The sequence below is a fragment of the Prunus mume genome, linkage group LG7 (genome assembly GCF_029339155.1).
Source record: "Prunus mume cultivar Tortuosa linkage group LG7, ASM2933915v1, whole genome shotgun sequence".
Classification (NCBI taxonomy): domain Eukaryota; kingdom Viridiplantae; phylum Streptophyta; class Magnoliopsida; order Rosales; family Rosaceae; genus Prunus; species Prunus mume.
The window spans coordinates 7,109,032-7,126,740 of record NC_142704.1 but is presented as its reverse complement, the minus strand read 5'-3'; the positions used below and the strand labels follow the sequence as shown (position 1 = coordinate 7,126,740).

General features: G+C 37.8%; 3 protein-coding genes and 1 non-coding gene across 4 annotated transcripts; all 4 read left to right on the top strand.

Moving 5' to 3' along the window:
* The first annotated feature begins 676 nt into the window (after positions 1-676).
* Positions 677-2,786, top strand: LOC103338338 (CASP-like protein 4A3). Its single transcript, XM_008241535.3, is given in 4 exon segments — positions 677-1,126; positions 1,129-1,355; positions 1,864-1,999; positions 2,370-2,786. Coding segments are annotated over 4 exon segments (915 nt in total). The 5' UTR covers positions 677-769; the 3' UTR covers positions 2,565-2,786.
* Positions 2,787-6,808: 4,022 nt separating this feature from the next.
* Positions 6,809-10,862, top strand: LOC103338339 (serine/threonine/tyrosine-protein kinase HT1-like). The gene is made up of 3 exons (XM_008241536.3): positions 6,809-7,888; positions 8,512-8,967; positions 10,455-10,862. Exons 1-3 carry the CDS (start codon positions 7,529-7,531, stop codon positions 10,692-10,694), a joined length of 1,056 nt encoding a protein of 351 aa, XP_008239758.1. The 5' UTR covers positions 6,809-7,528; the 3' UTR covers positions 10,695-10,862.
* Positions 10,863-11,608: 746 nt separating this feature from the next.
* TRNAL-UAG (transfer RNA leucine (anticodon UAG)) lies at positions 11,609-11,688 on the top strand. The gene has a single exon. It is a non-coding gene; the product is annotated as a tRNA-Leu (tRNA).
* A 1,827-nt stretch (positions 11,689-13,515) lies between these two features.
* LOC103338340 (protein KINESIN LIGHT CHAIN-RELATED 3) lies at positions 13,516-17,445 on the top strand. The gene is made up of 3 exons (XM_089041609.1): positions 13,516-13,831; positions 14,425-16,457; positions 16,922-17,445. The coding sequence occupies exons 2-3, from the start codon at positions 14,470-14,472 to the stop codon at positions 17,130-17,132; spliced, it is 2,199 nt and encodes a 732-aa protein (XP_088897735.1). The 5' UTR covers positions 13,516-13,831; positions 14,425-14,469; the 3' UTR covers positions 17,133-17,445.
* The last annotated feature ends 264 nt before the right edge of the window (positions 17,446-17,709 follow it).

Here is a 17,709-nt window from a genome sequence, read left to right as displayed (position 1 = left end):
GATCTAATATAAGAAATCACTTCACTTCGCTATTGATTTGATTAACAATCGGTAAAATAACATGCCAGACTATCTGACAAGAGAATATTATCATATATATATATATCTTATATTATATTCAATTAAAGTCCGATATTCGAAATATCTCTGCACATAAGGAGGAATCTGTCTACTTGAAGAGAAATGAAAAAAGTTGGAAAGGAATGTTTGCCTTTAGCTCATGAAAGAAGAAAGATGGCGCACTACTAAAGAAACCCAAAAGAACTTTGCATAAAGTTTTCCACTCAAAGCTTGCTTGGATTTTGTAGGCTTCAATTTGTTTTTCTTGCTTTTTGCCTTACCATGCAAGCTTCGTCTTAAAGCTCTTAAATTAAAAGCACTTGTATTAGCCTCTTCTTTTTCTTCCAGTACTCTTCGCACTTAGCTTTCTACTGTGATCATTATAAAATTGATTTATTTAATCATAATTATAAATTTGTTTAGTGAAAAAACAAACTCATTGTTTGCTTAATGGCAGTGGCCAGTGTTTAAAAGTGATATGACTCTTACGACGTCGTATGAAGCTGTCTGCTTCTCACTTTAGTGAGCAAGTAGTAAGCGGGAAACAAAGCCTTTCCACGTGGCCTAATCCCCACAGCGCGAAAACGCGAAATTAAAGACTCAAGTCCCCACAACCATCACTTCCAACTTTCTTTCTCTCTCTCCTTTTCTCAGTTCCCAAACGCACTTCTTCCTACTCAATAAAATCTTGAAAAGACAATAGGCGCCAATGGAACCCCAATCCCAACCCCTACCCCAACAACAACAACAAAACCAGAACCAGAAATCCAAGCCAAACATGAACAAGTCTTATTCGATGAACTCGGACGACTCGCCGCTCCGGTTCCACTCCCCGATCCGATCCGACGCCGGCGACCCCCCCGAAACTCCGCCCTACGAGTCTCCCGAGAACTCGCCGGAGAGGCGGGTGGACAACTCCAAGGCGATCATGGCCGTCGACAAGTTCACCCAGTACTCGCCGCTCCGGCCTCAGAAACCGCCGGAGAACGCTAAGGTGCCGTCTCCTGTGGTGGTGTACAACCGGTCGATGAGGGATGACGTGGCGCCGTCGGTGTCTAAGGTGGGCCTGTCGTTGGAGCCAACGGCGGCGAAGACGTCGTCAACGGCGTCATTGGAGGTGGGAGATCGAGGGGGATGACTTCGACCCGGCCGAAGAGAGGAGATATGGTGAAGACGGCGGCGCTGGGGTTTAGAGTGAGCGAGGTGGTGCTGTGCTTGATTTCGTTCTCGGTTATGGCCGCTGATAAAACTCAGGGGTGGAGCGGCGACTCCTTCGATCGCTACAAGGAATACAGGTCTCTCCTGAATTTCAATTTCAATTTCAATTTCGACTTAATTTCCATTAAAATTTTCTCTTTTTCTGAAATTTTAATTTTGATTAGCTGAGTAAGTCAACCAATTAATTTTGATTTAAGCGCTTAAATAAATTCAAGCCGTTTGGTTGCTAAATGCAAAAAAAAAAAAAATATATATATATATAAAATAAAATAAAATAAAATAAAATAAATCCATTTTCCACTTAACATGAGTTAAATACAGTCAGACCTAAACGACATTCATTAGAACATAAAAATTATCTTTTCTTGTCGTCTGTTTTGCTTCAGTTTTTAAAATTGTGTTTGTTGCATATGTTTAGTTCGTTTGAGAAGCATTGTTAAATCCAATTTGCTCGTTTATTATATACTTAAATGGTTGCGTGAGTGAACATGTACAATGTGAATTGGCTTCTTGCAATTTCTATTTATTTTGTACTTTTGGAGATAATTTGATAGTGAAGTGAAGATTATGTGCTGCTGACTGCAGGTATTGCTTAGCTGTGAATGTTATTGCATTTGCATATGCTGCCTTTCAGGCTTATAATCTATCCTACCATCTAGTCACACGGAAATATGTGATCCGCCACCATCTTCGTCGCCACTTCGATTTCTTCATGGATCAGGCAAGTTTTGCAGTCCATCTGTTTATATGTTCATTTAACATTGGCTTGTAGAATTTTGATTTAGAAGGATATAGGCATTTGTTCAGGACTTGCAAACATAGCTAAGTTGGTCATGGACTCATGGCCTAATGCCTAGTATTTCTCTTCTGGTTTCTGTTGTGATATAGGCTTCTGTGTTAAGACGATGCTGTTTTAAGATTTATGGTTAGCAAGCAATAACAGAAACTTGAATAGATTGGGTTGCATTGGTTAGACCTGTAGTTGACTCCAAGTCCTTTGAACTGACTGTCTCAGCTCAAGGGCAGCTAAAGATTTGTGTACTGATAAGCAATGCATTATGTTTTGCTTTGTTTGTGGGTTCAATTTGCAGGTACTGGCATATCTTCTGATTTCAGCATCATCATCTGCAGCCACTCGGGTCGACGACTGGCAATCAAATTGGGGTAAAGACGAGTTCACGGAGATGGCCACTGCTTCGGTCAGCATGGCCTTCCTGGCTTTTGTTGCCTTTGCACTTAGCTCCCTCATCTCTGGTTACAATCTCTGTACCCATGACTCTGCATGACCGCAACTATAACCGGCCGCCCATAGACCAAGTTTTCAATTTCTCATGTTGTGAGAAGATAATTATAGAATGTGAATGAAAAAATATTTTTTTGAATGTTGTTTGTACAGCTTCAAACCGCATGTATTCCTCCATAGCGATTCCACGGTCACTGTATTCTGGCTCTGTAAATCGTTTATGGAGAGAGCATAGCTTATATATATGTTATGGATTTTGATATTACTTCTTGAATTCTTTCCATTTTGTACAAGTTTGCAACTTCTAAGAAGAATAAAGTTGATATTCGTCAACGGGGTCTAGCTCAATATAAAAGGTCTTAACTTGCAGATTGTGTGTAAGAAACTCCGTCTTCTTACAGTTTAAGATCATTGCTTGTATTATAAAAAACCAAAAAGGTCCATCTTTCTCTTCTCTTTGTTGGTGTTGGGCAGCCATTTGGCACAAAGGGCTTGAGAAATCATTGGGAGAGTTGAATGAGGATCCATTTCTTTTTGGTTACATGGGTCGAAAACCCAAAATATAACCAAACAACTATATACTTGGGCTTCAAATTGAATATCATTGGACCCAGAAGAAAATTCTTAATATTTTTTTTTCCTTTGTTCTATTATGATTCATTATGGATCAGCCAATGTTGTCCTCGCTCTTGGGTTGTTTTGTTTCATTCAACTTCTGAAGTTTATTGCAAGCAATGTCATTTGCTTGATGCTCTGTTGGACATATTCCCAAAGTCCTCCAAGCAAAAGATTGTCATAATTGTGTTACGCAAACATCAACCATGTTAGCTTTGTTCTCAAGAATGGTGAAGTCTCACCATCAAACATTTACACACAACATATCAACATTTCTAGTTGGCCGTTGATTTGGACCGATCATGTCTTAACCCAACAACCAACCTGAACTTTTTCATGCAAGTGTTCCTAGCTAGGGTTGGTGTGCTCTAACCTTTTTGGGTATATATAGTATGTATATTTCGGACAGCCCACATGACACGTCCTCTCTCATATGCTAATTGATGCTTATCCAAACCCTTAAAAAATAATATATAAAAAAACTAAATAAAATCAAGCCAAAAACTTCAACCCCTATAATTCGATATACGAAGTTGTCCCATTGTTAATTAAAAGTATTAATTTTCTTAAATTATATTTGAATATATAATATAATTGGCAATCTAATAACGTAACATACGACGGCATGCGACTATAACTGTAGATAGAATGAAAAGAGTTAAAAGGGGTTCACGTGGGATCCTCCATCAGCCATGTTGGTGCAGTGCACAAAACGGAACTAGATGACAAACATTCCCCATCAGACCCGTCTTTTTCTAACGAAGCAGTCAACCACCCTCAATCTATCATCCTCTTCACCCCTTCACATTCGCTTGTCCATCTCCATCTTCATCTCCGTGCATGCACATCATCATCAAATCCCAGCCCTCCGATCCATAAAACCCCACCAATAAATCCAAATCTCATCTCATGCAGTCATGCAACCATAATAATATCATCACATACCCATCAAAACAATTACGTCCGTGTATAATATAATATATGCTTATACTTTACACCACCCAAACTTTGTCATTTGTGATAATTAATTAATTAAATATTCTAATTATAATCTAATAAGTCACACCAACAATAATTAGTACGGCCTAAGGATTTATTCTGTACCATAAATTTTGGCTAAATTATCGAATCTGAGCTGGTACGTACTACATAACGTGGACACGTGGTATTTTAATTTCATCAATGCTTCCAAGGTACACATCGCATGTGCACCACCCCAAATTTGTGCTACAAAAGCTTAAAATAAAAATAAATAAATAAATAAATAAGAGGGTCCCCTTTGATTCTTTTCAATAAAAAAATAATTAAGATGTTATGTTTTCGATACTGTGGTATGCTAATATACAATTAATATTAAATCACTTTGGAATTTTGACCCTTGACAATGAGTTGACACCTAAAATACACTCAAGGGTTGTTGAATTAATATTTTATTATACAAAATCAATTATGCGTATAGAAAACTAACCTAATTAACAATATCTTAACTGATACTGAAAATTAATCATGAATCAGTTGCACAAGCATGCCAACCTACCAATTAATGCAGAGACGATCTTCAATGGTAGGTAGATCTTGATGATAATCTTCACAAAATAATACATCATCAGCCAACATAACAACAACACTAATTAACTATAATGCAAGTGATGGTCTAAATTATTCTAACATAATTTAATCTATCAGAAAAGGGATTCGAAGTGCAAGAGGACAGACTCGTATCTCTGACTAATTAACCTAATTCACGTAATTTTAAGCATAATCTAATAATATGATTATATATGATATATGGGTGAGCAAGGAATTTGCCTCCAACATGTTTATAATATTGAAGCCTTGTTGTATGGACTCAAATGAGTTGGGATATCGTGTCGCGTAAATGAATGATAAGAAATTAATTTGTTTTTTGGGGTGATATAATTAGACTTTGTTTAGATTGGAAATGGATCCACCCACCGGACAAATTCGGACCCAGCCAAGTTGTAAACTGTAAGGAAGTCGGATCCCAACATTGAAATGGTTGCAGGCTTTGTAGCCTTGTACCTTGTGTGGGTGCAGTTTTAGCTGTACCTCTTTGTCTGTGTCAACCTAGACAGAGTTGGCTAGCTAGGTCATGGTCACCGTGCACTGTACGAGCTTTACAAGCGGGTGGGTTTTATTTCTTTGTTTTGTTTCTCATTTTAAAATTATTAAAACAGAAAAAATAGGACAAAGCTCGTCGATAATAAATATAAAAAAATAAAAAGAGGAGAGAGAGAGAGAGACCGTATACGGAAGAGGACCATACGGCTTCTCCGACACACCCACGGATCGCTCTGTGTGGGCATAGGACCCACCTGCTTTTCAGCCATAACGTTACTCCTCCTCAGTCTCTCTCTCTCTTCTGTTTATGTTGTAACGTATCCCTTCGCATGAAATGACTAATATGCCCTTCTGTGAAATTTCGAGGGACCAAACTAGCCTTCGAGTTGGTGCGTAGTCGTTCATGGTTGTATTGTCGAAGCTCATTTTTTATTTTGACGTTTGGGTGACATCTTGTGTTTCTTTTACCATAAAAGAACTAATCATTGATATTTGAATAAGGTATTTGAATGAGGAAATACAAAATGGATAAATACTATTTTATTTTTTTATGTTGGAAGATATTTTGTGTTTCTTTTATAAAAAATAACTAATCATTTATTTTTAAATATAGAAATACAAAATGGATGAATTCTAGTTTCTTACTTTTCGTATCATAATATGATATACATTTTAAATATGCTCAACAATTCTCGAGTGATCTTCTTCAAAACTTTGGTGATCAAATAATTTACCTTGCAAAATCAATCAAAATTCAACCCTAATGCATTATCTTGATAAAATTAAGCATAAGTAAAGTAATCCAATCTCACCAAGACTTTGTTTTTGTTTTTAAAGTAAATTTTTGCTTCCTCACTTATCCTATGGTCACTTTTCTAAAACACCAAAAGACATAAATTACTACTTTGTTTTTGAACTTTGCATATTGGTAAAAGTTACTGAGGGACAACGATTTGAGAATAAAATGGTAACTCATGAGTCATGTGTAGCCATCATAAGTTGATGACAACATTAAAAAAAAAATTATGGTCAAGACATTACCAATTAGTAATCTTTTCCTCTAAATTTATAAACAAACAAAATTACTAATAAGCAATGCTACTGACTTTAAAATAAGCGTCAACATTTTGCAGTCGATTATGTTTCACTTATTCATATGAATCCAATATCACCCCTTAATTTTTATTTATCTTTTTAAAATCAAGGATATTATTACTAAAATGCGGGGAAAAAAAAACTTTTGGGGTCTTTTTGAGGTTTTGTAGAGAATGTGGTACTGACCTTCGAACCCAAGACCACTAGGTGGTTAGTGCAAGCGCACTTTAACCACAAGGGCAGGTTGAAGGCCAGTTTTGGGGTCTTTTAGTTTGCTCATTCCAAGAGCAAAAGAGGGGTAGGCATGCAAGGAAGACAACTCAAAAAGTCTAAAAAGCAAGAGGTAATTTTGGCTTTGTGATACAAATGAGAAGAGGAGGGTAAAAAAGGAAATTCAGATAGGTAGAGGTCATAATCAACAAGGATCCAGTTTGTCCCCTCAGAAGTGGATCTTCGCACGTTAGGAATGGTGTTTGTAGAGAAGCTGTGAGTTTTATGGGGGGGAGAGAGAGAGAGAGATGAGAGAAGAAGAGCCAGCTCCTTCGTTGCATATGCTTTCACTGCTCCAACAACAACAACAACAACAACCCAATTCAACTTAACTCAACCGACTCATTATCCTCTCTCTCTCTCTCTACAGTATTCCCCTGTTTTTGTTTGTTAGCTTCGCATTATTACAAGCTCTCAACTTTTTCTCATTTAGTTTCTCTTTAACTATTATAGCCTTCACCACCTCAGGTTTTTCTTTTCACTATGCAATACCCATGTGTGGTTTTGGCCTTGGAAACTCAAAAACCTTCGTTTTAGAACTACTTTTTTCCATTCAAATGGTGGTTTTCTCTGTTTCCTTGAGTTCTTTTTGTCTGAATATATAGATTTTAGATTTTTGAACAAAGACTCCTCCTTTTGGCCAAAAACATGTTTATTGGCTTGAAAAAAATGAACTTTATTCTCAGCTTCTGCTTCATCAAACCATTCTGTACTTTGATTTTGTAGTTCTATCTGAAAAGTTTTTAAATTGTGCATGAAAATCGATGATTTCGAAATGTAGGTTTATGAGGAAAAATAATACTTTAAGCTTGCAAGCTGTACTTGTTTCCGTACTGGGTCATCTTGAAATTCAAGATTTGCACGAAATTTGGAGGCTTTTTGTGACTTGAAGAGTCCAAAAGGGGGTTGAGATTTTATGGTTTTGATGAGTATTGGCTCTGACCCATGAAGAATTTTCACTGGTTTAAGCAGATTTCCAACAATGGCAAACCTGAGAGGAGGCTCTCTCTTGGAGAGTACAACAGGGCAGTGTCATGGTCAAAGTATTTGGTGTCTTCAGGGGCTGAGATTAAGGGTGAAGGGGAGGAGGAGTGGAGTGCTGACATGTCCCAATTGTACATTGGGTGTAAATTTGCTTCAGGGAGACACAGTAGGATTTACAGAGGGGTTTATAAGCAGAAGGATGTGGCAATTAAGCTCATAAGCCAGCCTGAGGAGGATGAAGGCTTGGCTGTGTTGCTTGAGAAGCAGTTCACTTCTGAGGTGGCTTTGCTCTTTCGGCTGCACCATCCAAATATCATCTCTGTAAGCTCTGTTTCCACAATGGTTAATGGTTAATGGTTAATGGTTATGCTCTCTCTCTCTCTCTCTCTCTCTCTCTCTCTCTCTCTCTCTCTCTCTAGGTTATGGTGTTGTTGCTTGCCTTTTCAGCTCTGTAGAAAAGAAGAATGTGGTCCTGGTTTATGTTTTGTTGGTCAATGGACATGCACTTTTTCAATTTTTCTGCTTCTGCTTAATTTTGTAATCTTTGGTCTATTGAAAACCTAAGATCCTTCCCCAGTTCCTTGATGCCTTTTAACCTTGCACGCTAAGATTTTTCTGAAAGAAAGCAATAGAAAATGCTTCTGCATAATGTTAGAGAGATGCTCATCTCCTGAGGCATATGCACGAGTCATCGTTGAGTCATTGATTGATTGTTACAGATTCCCTGCTTAAGAGCTTTCCATCTTAATAAATTCTATTAGGCTGAGTATGTTTTTTTGATATTTGGGTTGGCAGTGTGGAGAAACTATTTGCATCTCTTACCTGTCTTATTGGTATCACATATATTCTGGAAAATTTGGATCAGTCCTCTTAACTTGTTGATGTTGGAACGGTAGCTGTCTCTTTGTGCTCTCTGACTTTCATGTACCAATTTTATTCTGCAGTTTGTTGCAGCTTGTAAGAAACCTCCTGTTTTCTGCATTATCACCGAGTATTTGTCCGGGGGATCATTGAGAAAATATCTCCATCAGCAGGAGCCACATTCTGTTCCACTCAGCCTAGTTGTGAAGCTAGCCCTCGACATTGCACGTGGGATGCAATATCTCCATTCTCAAAGTATACTTCATAGGGATCTCAAGTCAGAAAATCTATTGCTAGGGGAAGATATGTCTGTGAAAGTTGCAGATTTTGGCATCTCATGCTTAGAATCACAGTGCGGCAGTGCAAAGGGATTCACAGGCACTTATCGTTGGATGGCACCTGAAATGATCAAAGAGAAACACCATACGAAGAAAGTTGATGTTTACAGTTTTGGCATAGTTCTTTGGGAGCTTTTAACAGCATTGACACCATTTGACAACATGACTCCTGAACAGGCTGCATTTGCAGTATCACAGAAGGTATTTTCCGTAACAAGACCTATTAGTTATCATTATCGATGAAACATTGATACCTAACAGACTTGTGATATTCAATTGTAGCAAGCATAAGTGTACACGTTTAAAATGACGCTAATGTATCCATTATTGAGATATTGGAATCTTGAGTAATAGGATATGAAGACTGTTACAAAAGCATAGAAAGAGAGAATGATAGCGTTTAGTAAGGTACAAATTTAAAAAACACAGTTTCTAATTGCCACCTTCTATGAGGTTCTAATTGGTAGACTGACTGCTCGAATAGCTCTCATGTGTAGTGATGTTTTTTGAGAAGTAGTCTTTCTGCGTGTCTTAACAAACTCTTAAATATCAGTCCTTCCACTTGACAAAATTAGATAAAAGTCTTAAATTTCCATGCAGTAAAAGTAAATATGCCATATTGGAAATTACAATTTGTCAGCTATCCTTTTGAGGTTCTAGCCTTCTTGATGCATACTAGACCTGTATCTTTCTCACATGCATCATAGCGGGGTGAGCGACAATCATTTATATGCTTGTCCTTGTATTATCCAGATCATGTGGGGGCCTGCTGCTTTGGCCATCCTTATCCAAGCAGGAAATGATATCCTGCCAAATCAAAGAATTATATTAAATCCTCTAGCTTTTTCGTTGTTGATAAATTATGTTAAAGCACTGATAAGCATGCACTAATACAGGTACACATCCGAACGATGTTGTGGAGAGTAACTTCATCATTTTGTTAATCACCTTCTACCAAAAAGAATCACGCAAATATCTAACATTTCTGTTTCAGTTTTTGCTGTCAACGTCTTGCGCCTGTTTATGAGTTTGTGGAACAAATGGAAACTTTATCTGTTAAAGCTGTTTGAATTCACATCACACTTGCCACCTTGCATTCACACTTGCCACTCCTGTAAATTGGTTTTGTTGCTATGCTTGAAACTTTTTAACATGAAGCTGATGTGTTTTGGAGTCGCACGTCTCCTTTTGGTTTAGAAACGCCTGGAATGTAATGCACTTGGCTGTGCTTATGATTCCCACAAAAGGTCTAGTGCTTTGCGTAAGCAATGAACCACATGAAACTTTTTAACATGAAGCTGAAGTGTTTTGGAGTCGCATGTCACCTTTTGGTTTAGAAACACCTGGAATGTAATGCACTTGGCTGTGCCTATGATTCCCATAAAAAGTCTAGTCCTTTGTGTAAACAATGAACCACATGAAAAAGTAAAATGTGCTGGAAATTATTGCAAATGTCAGAATCTTGTGGTTTACAGCTACAACTTGTCATTCCAGTCTGGTTGGAAAGAGAAGGGGAACATGAGATTAGAAATGAAGATGAGATTAGTCTAACATATCAGAAGCTGCATTAATTATTTGAAACTTTGTCGGGTTGATGTGGTTTTTTTTTATATATATGAATCCTGCACTAGTCAAACGAATATGCTGTGATCTTCTGTGTGTAGTTATATCTTCTGAATTTTGTGCAGAATGCAAGACCCCCTTTGCCATCCACATGCCCGATGGCATTCAGTCGTCTCATCAGCAGATGTTGGTCGACTCGTCCAGACAAGCGACCTCATTTCGATGAGATAGTTCACATATTGGAAAGTTATGCAGACTCCCTTGACCAAGACCCAGATTTTTTCTCATCTTACAAGCCTCCTTCAGATCACACCCTTTTGCGATGCTTTCCAAAATGGATCGGTCGCCATAGATCCGCTTCTTGAAAATCTAGGGAAATTTTTTGCTTGAATCAAGTGATTGATGTTGAATGTACCATATGCTTTTCTTGTCAAGGTTCCCATCCTCATACAATTATGATTGTGAACCTTTCTCTTTCTGTCCTGTTAGCTTTCTATCTTTGAATATATTGGAATGAAAGCACTACTTTTAAATTGGTGTTTTAACTTTTAATCCTGATGTACAATAATGCAACATATTCATCGTGCTTTCTGATCTGTTCTACTCAAATTTGATGTGAAATATGGTGAATAAGACAATCAATAGAAACTTCTAAAACCAGTGCCTCTCCATCATTCCTGATGCACTGCCGCTCTTGGGACAGTTTTGGCATATGTAGATTTAGCGAAACTTTGGTAGCCAAATTTATTGTATGTCGTTGGTTATAATATCATCTCTCTTACAATAGTATGTGAACTTCACATGCATGTCACAATACACAAATTCTTTGAATTGTTCTTTCAATACCAATTGCTCCTTCGTTTAATGGTACTTCTCTTCTAAAAATTAGAAGATGTTGCAAATTCGAATCTCATTTTACTCGTTGATCATAAAAAGAAAATTGTTCACCCAATGTTTTCTTTCACTTTAATATACAATTTGAATTACTTATCTTACAAAACGATATTGAAGGAGGAGGGCAATCGAACACGAGATCGCTGGGGCATGGGTAAGCTCCATACAAATTGAAGAGAAGGGCAGTCCAAGTCCAATGACAAAATAGATCATTTAAGCGATCTTATCCCAAAAGGAGACCAAAAATTCTGGCCCAACATCCAATGGTAGACCTGATGATAAGATACGTAGATTATCAAAGTAAATCCGCCGGCCCAATATTAAATTAATTTGAAGTCATCTAGATATCCAATTTATAAAGTATTTGTGACACAATATCTCAAGCGACAGTTTGGCCGAGTGGTCTAAGGCGCCAGATTTAGGCTCTGGTCCGAAAGGGCGTGGGTTCAAATCCCACAGCTGTCATTCTTTTTGGTGTTTTTACTTTTTCTATTTGGTTTCTTTGTTGGCTTACCTAACAAACAAATAACGATATCATCAAAGTTTAAACAAAGTAAGGGGTTTTAGCCTTTATGAAACTCCAACCAATACCAATGGATCAAGGTGAAAAAAAAACTCATAAAAACATGTGTACTTAATAAAGAATTGGGTCCAATTTTTGTTAGGTTAATGTTAGAGGGAGAAGATGGAGTGAAGTGAGAACCTTTGTGTGTGTATCTAACACTTGTTCCAAAAAGGACAGAAAATGTAAAGAGACCCCCATATGGTTGGTTGTAATGATAAGATAAACAAGAGATCACTTTCTACTTACTACTAGGTGGTCCAAGTCTCCAAGGTGTTGAATATTTTGACCCATGAGTGGTTGAGTAGGTTTGGCTTTGGTTCTTGTGGGATAATTGTCTCTTACTTTGTAACAAGCCCCATTTGTGGTGGGGGTGGTGTATTATTATAGAACTTTTTTGCATCAATCAAAACCTAGGGCATTGTGAAGCCCGTTTACCCCAATGATTATTTCAAAAGCTAATGCACCTTCACTTCCCCAATTTGTTCTCCTCATGAGATTATTGTAGTTTTGGGCATCTTAAATTCCCAAAGTCACCCTCGTTGAGGAGAGATGGTGCTTTGATGCTTGTTTGAGTATTTGAAGGAAGTTAGTGGTTATGCTCTTTTTCTTGATGGCATTGTCCCCTTCTCGAATTAGAGGCAGTTTTGTCAATTGTTGGGTCTAATTTGGCACCGATTTTCCTTGATGTTTATGTTATGTATGTTTTATTTGGTTCGCTTCTAGTGAGTTGGTTTCATTGTATTTTATTTGGCTCATTATACCTAGCCCTTGTGCTTGAATTGTAATCCTAATTAAGATTGGAACCCTCCTTATCCAGAGGACTTGGATGCTTTCAATTCTTTGAAGTTGAATTCATTTATAAATGAATTGTCATATTTTTTTTTGAGTGAGTTCAATACCTTCAAGCAATTCCAATTTCTTTTATATTCAAACTTTTGGGGATGAAGTAGTTGAAGTGTATCATCACCCATAAGTGAACCCAAATGTTCTTTGCTCCCCATAAAGATAAGGTGAAGCCTACTTAGAGGTATGGCTATTTATTGCTTCATGTGCTATAGTAGTTTTTCATTCAATGCACTGTTCACGAATGGAGCGCAAACAAATTAAAGCAAATGCAGGACCAACATTGTCAAATGTGTGAAGAAGAGGCCAATACATCAAGTTGAGGTCAAAGAAGAAGGTGAATTCCACCAACTACCACACACTCGGGCAATTTCTAAGTTACTAATTACCACAGAATTTACCTCACCAAAATTGTAAACTCTTGAGTTGGCTCATTATTTAATAGCAAAAGCTATATCGTCAGTGTAGCGCACATACTTAATTCTCGCTTATTTACTCATAAAGCCTTGCGTCTATCTCATTGATTCGCGAGTTTACATATGACAAGCATACTATATTACACACATTGACACAATTCAATAAAAATCATTATTGTATAAATTTCTCGGATTGTGCCGACATGTTAGAACCAGCTTGGTGATCAAGTTGAGAAGAAGAAAAGTAACTTCAAGAATAACGACCCTCTGTCCGTAAAAAACCTACATCCCACCCAAAAACTAAAAGAAAAATAAAAAACCAATACAGAAATAGGAAAATAAAACACAGGCCATTTCTCATTGTCTTTCAAAGGGTATAACTGTCTTTCGACGCCTACAAACCACATCAGAACGCCACGTGGAAAGCTTCAGTTTAAATTAGAGTCCCGGAAAAGAACAAAACAAATCGGCATTTCGGCAGTTGCAGGACGCGCGGGTGGGTGGGGAAGATTTCGCCTTCTCTCTTCCGCTTCGATATTCCAAAGTCTGCAACTTTCAACAATTTTCTTTTTAATTCCATTTTTTAAAGATTAAATCTTTTTTCTTTTGACATTTCCCCATTTTGCCTCTATCTCTGTCTTCTTCATCTTATTCATCCCCCACCATAAAAAGAGAAATTATTTTGATATTTCCTCCATTACCTTATATATATACGCATTTTTATTGAGACCCAGATAACACAATCCCTTTGGCGTCGTTTTGTCATGGTAGATTGATTGTTCAGGTATGGCTATCCATTTCTTCTTTGTTAATGTTGTTGTTTCAGCTCAACTGATTATATGTTTTCCCTTTTGGTATGTTTTTGGATTACTTTCAGAGGTCAACTGCACAAGAACGTGATGTTATTGTTGATGGGTTCGTGTGGTTTATCCATGTTATTGGTTTTAATCGTTGTCATGTTTCAATTCGGTGATGGGTTGTATGTAAAGCGTATTTATGTTGGTTGATTGTTTGTACTTGTTTGTAAAGATCTGATGAGGGCACTTTCAGCTATTGTTCATTTTTCCCTTTCATTTGCAAATATAAAATTTTCATTTTTGTAGGTTATTACTTTATATGTTCTTCTTAAGTTTGTGGGTGAACATACAAATTTTCAAAAGCAAATTTTTGAAATTCCCAGACATGATTTTTGTGTGTGGATGTTGTTAATGCATTTTGCTTTCTGTTCAAGGTTATTTCAATATCTGTCAACTGTAGATTTGTGTAGTATGTATGCATTTGAACTCTGCTAAAGTTATCTGCTTCCGTTTTTTGGATTTGTTTGTAACAGTTGTTTCGTATTTTCCTTTTCCTTTTTGAATGAAACATTTGTTGCAGATAAGTTATTTGATATAGAGATTTTGTTGATTTGGGTACGTTGAGATGCCTGGAATTGTTGAAGAGGTTGTATATGAATCGAATGGAAATTCCATGCCTAATAAGGAAAACCCAGCTCTAAATGGATTCCCAAAGGGTACCATGAGTCAGCAAAGTCCTGGGAGTACAGGACCTGATCGTCCAGTTGATGGGGTGGTTGACACCTCAATTGAGCAGCTTTATGAGAATGTGTGCGATATGCAGAGTTCTGATCAGTCACCCTCAAGACGTAGTTTTCGATCGGATGGTGAGGAGTCTAGGATTGATTCGGAGTTACACCATCTTGTTGGAGGAGAGATGAGAGAGGTGGAGATAATGGAAGAGGAAGTGCTACAAAAGCCAGCGTATGATTCTCGTAGTGATTCAAGTTTTAAGAAGGAAGCTTCGTCCTCGGATAGAAAACCAGTAAAGATGGATAAATCTGCAAGTACAAAATCCACTTCTTCAGGGAACTCTAAGAAAGTTGCTCACTTGCAGGTGGACGCTGAAACTTCATCAAAACCAGTGTTGAAGGGAAGAAGTCCTGATAAACCTCCCATTTATGGGGTTAGTGATAAGAATCCACAAAAACAACATGCAGGACCCACTTCTGTGAAGAAACGCAGGAATGCATCTTCAGGAGGGTCAAAGTTGCAGATTGGAACTGAGGATGTGGCTGAATCAGGATTAAACAATCCGGATCTTGGGCCATTTTTGCTTAAGCAAGCTAGGGATTTGATTTCTTCAGGGGATAATCCCCAGAAGGCTCTTGAATTAGCTCTTCGAGCTGCAAAATCGTTTGAATTGTCTTCAAATGGGAAACCCTGTTTAGAGCTAGTAATGTGTTTGCATGTTACATCAGCAATTTACTGTAGCTTAGGCCAGTACAGTGAGGCAATTCCTGTTCTCGAGCGCTCAATTGAGATTTCAGCTATTGAGGAAGACCAAAATCATGCCCTTGCTAAATTTGCTGGCCACATGCAGTTGGGTGATACTTATGCTATGCTGGGCCAACTTGAGAATTCAATTATGCATTACACAAGTGGATTGGAAATCCAAAGACAAGTTTTGGGAGAAACAGATGTAAGAGTGGGTGAGACTTGTCGGTATCTGGCTGAAGCTCATGTTCAAGCACTGCAATTTGATGAGGCTCAGAGGCTTTGCCAGATGTCTCTTGACAGTCATAAAGAGAATGGTTCCCCAGCTTCTCTGGAAGAGGCAGCAGATAGGAGACTGATGGGTCTTATATGTGAAACGAAGGGTGATCATGAAGCTGCTCTTGAGCACCTTGTTTTAGCCAGCATGGCTATGGTTGCAAATGGCCAGGAAGTGGAGGTGGCTTCTGTCGATTGCAGCATTGGAGACACGTACTTATCTTTGTCTCGGTATGATGAAGCTACTTTTGCTTATCAGAAGGCACTGACAGTGTTCAAGACCACCAAAGGAGAGAACCATCCATCTGTTGGTTCAGTCTTTATCCGTCTGGCTGATTTGTATAACAGGACCGGGAAAGTTAGAGAATCAAAATCATACTGTGAGAATGCCCTTAGAATTTATGAAAAGCCCATGCCTGGAGTCCCTCCTGAGGAGATGGCAAGTGGTCTCACAGATGTTTCTGCTATATATGAATCAATGAATGACCTTGAGCAGGCAGTCAAGTTGCTACAGAAGGCGTTAAAAATATACAATGATGCCCCTGGTCAGCAAAGCACAATTGCCGGGATTGAAGCTCAAATGGGGGTCATGTACTACATGTTGGGGAATTATTCGGAGTCTTACGACTCCTTTAAAAGTGCGATTTCAAAGCTCCGTGCAACTGGAGAGAAGAAAACTGCCTTTTTCGGAATTGTTCTTAACCAAATGGGCCTTGCTTGTGTACAACGTTATTCCATAAATGAGGCTCAAGAATTCTTTGAAGAAGCCAGGACTGTCTTGGAACATGAGTGTGGGCGGTATCACCCTGATACACTTGGGGTTTATAGCAATCTTGCGGGCACTTATGATGCAACTGGCAGGTATCGTCAATCTTTATCTTGTCCTACCACCAGTGTCATCTTCAATTGTCATTATGCATGCTTTTGTTCTTCTCTTGGTAATCCTGTTTTTTCAAATAATCAATTGGGTTTCCACTTGCTTTATGTTTCTTATTTTCATTTGTTCATGCTAGGTGGTAGTGATACAATTCTGAATGTAAAGGCTGATATCTGTTTCTTGTTCCTTTTTCTTATGCTGAAAGCCTGACAAGTTTAACATATGCAGCCCTTCCTTTCCTTTTTGGACTTTTTGTTGAAAACCAAGTTGTTAGAACATTGTTCTGATGGACTATTTGGGGAAAAAGAACTCGCTAAGCTGTAGAAGTTTTTGTAATTTATTGCTCTTTAGTTTTTTGGAAGAGACAATTTTTAGTTGGATGCAAAAATTATTGCTAATTAGGCATTTTGAGTGAGACAGTTTACAAATTATCTTGTTATTAACCCAGGTTGGAGGATGCAATCGAAATCTTGGAGTACGTCGTTGAGATGAGAGAAGAAAAACTTGGGACAGCTAATCCTGATGTAGATGATGAGAAAAGAAGGTTGGCTGAGTTATTGAAAGAAGCAGGCAGAGTTCGGAGCAGAAAAGCCAGATCACTAGAGAACCTCCTTGATGCCAACTCCCACAGTATAAGCAATGATGGTGTTAAGGTATGAAAAGAACGGCAATATTTGGGAAACAGGATGTAATATAGGACATATTTAAGAAGAAAAAGATAGAATAACCCAAGAATGAAGACGAAACAGTCGTTGGGTGTGTTGATAAGATTCTTGTTGTGTAGGGTGCATGAAATAAACTGAGGCTGGGGTTTTGGTTATATTATTAACTTATAATATACTGTATTGGCCGAAGTTTATATTATTTTGTGTCACACTATTTATGTAATTGGATGTACCAAGATTGGTACCAAATTCATCATCATTTGTAATACGACATTCAAGAATCATAGATTTGTTTAACACTGCTACAGTCTGAAGATTTATCTTTTGACGTAACCAATTATTCAGGATCTATGATGACATAAAATTTGGGACCCCAGTTGCAACTTGCAAGCCAATAATGTGATAATCTTGAAAAATAGATCTCTGGTGTTGGTGAGCAGTTGCTTTTTGCCATCTAGCGTCTACCTTTTATATGTTTAATGCAATTATTGTACTTTTGGAGCAAAAAAATTATGATTTTCCACTCTGCCAGGCTATTGATAATTTAGATTGTTGTCAAGAAATGTCAACG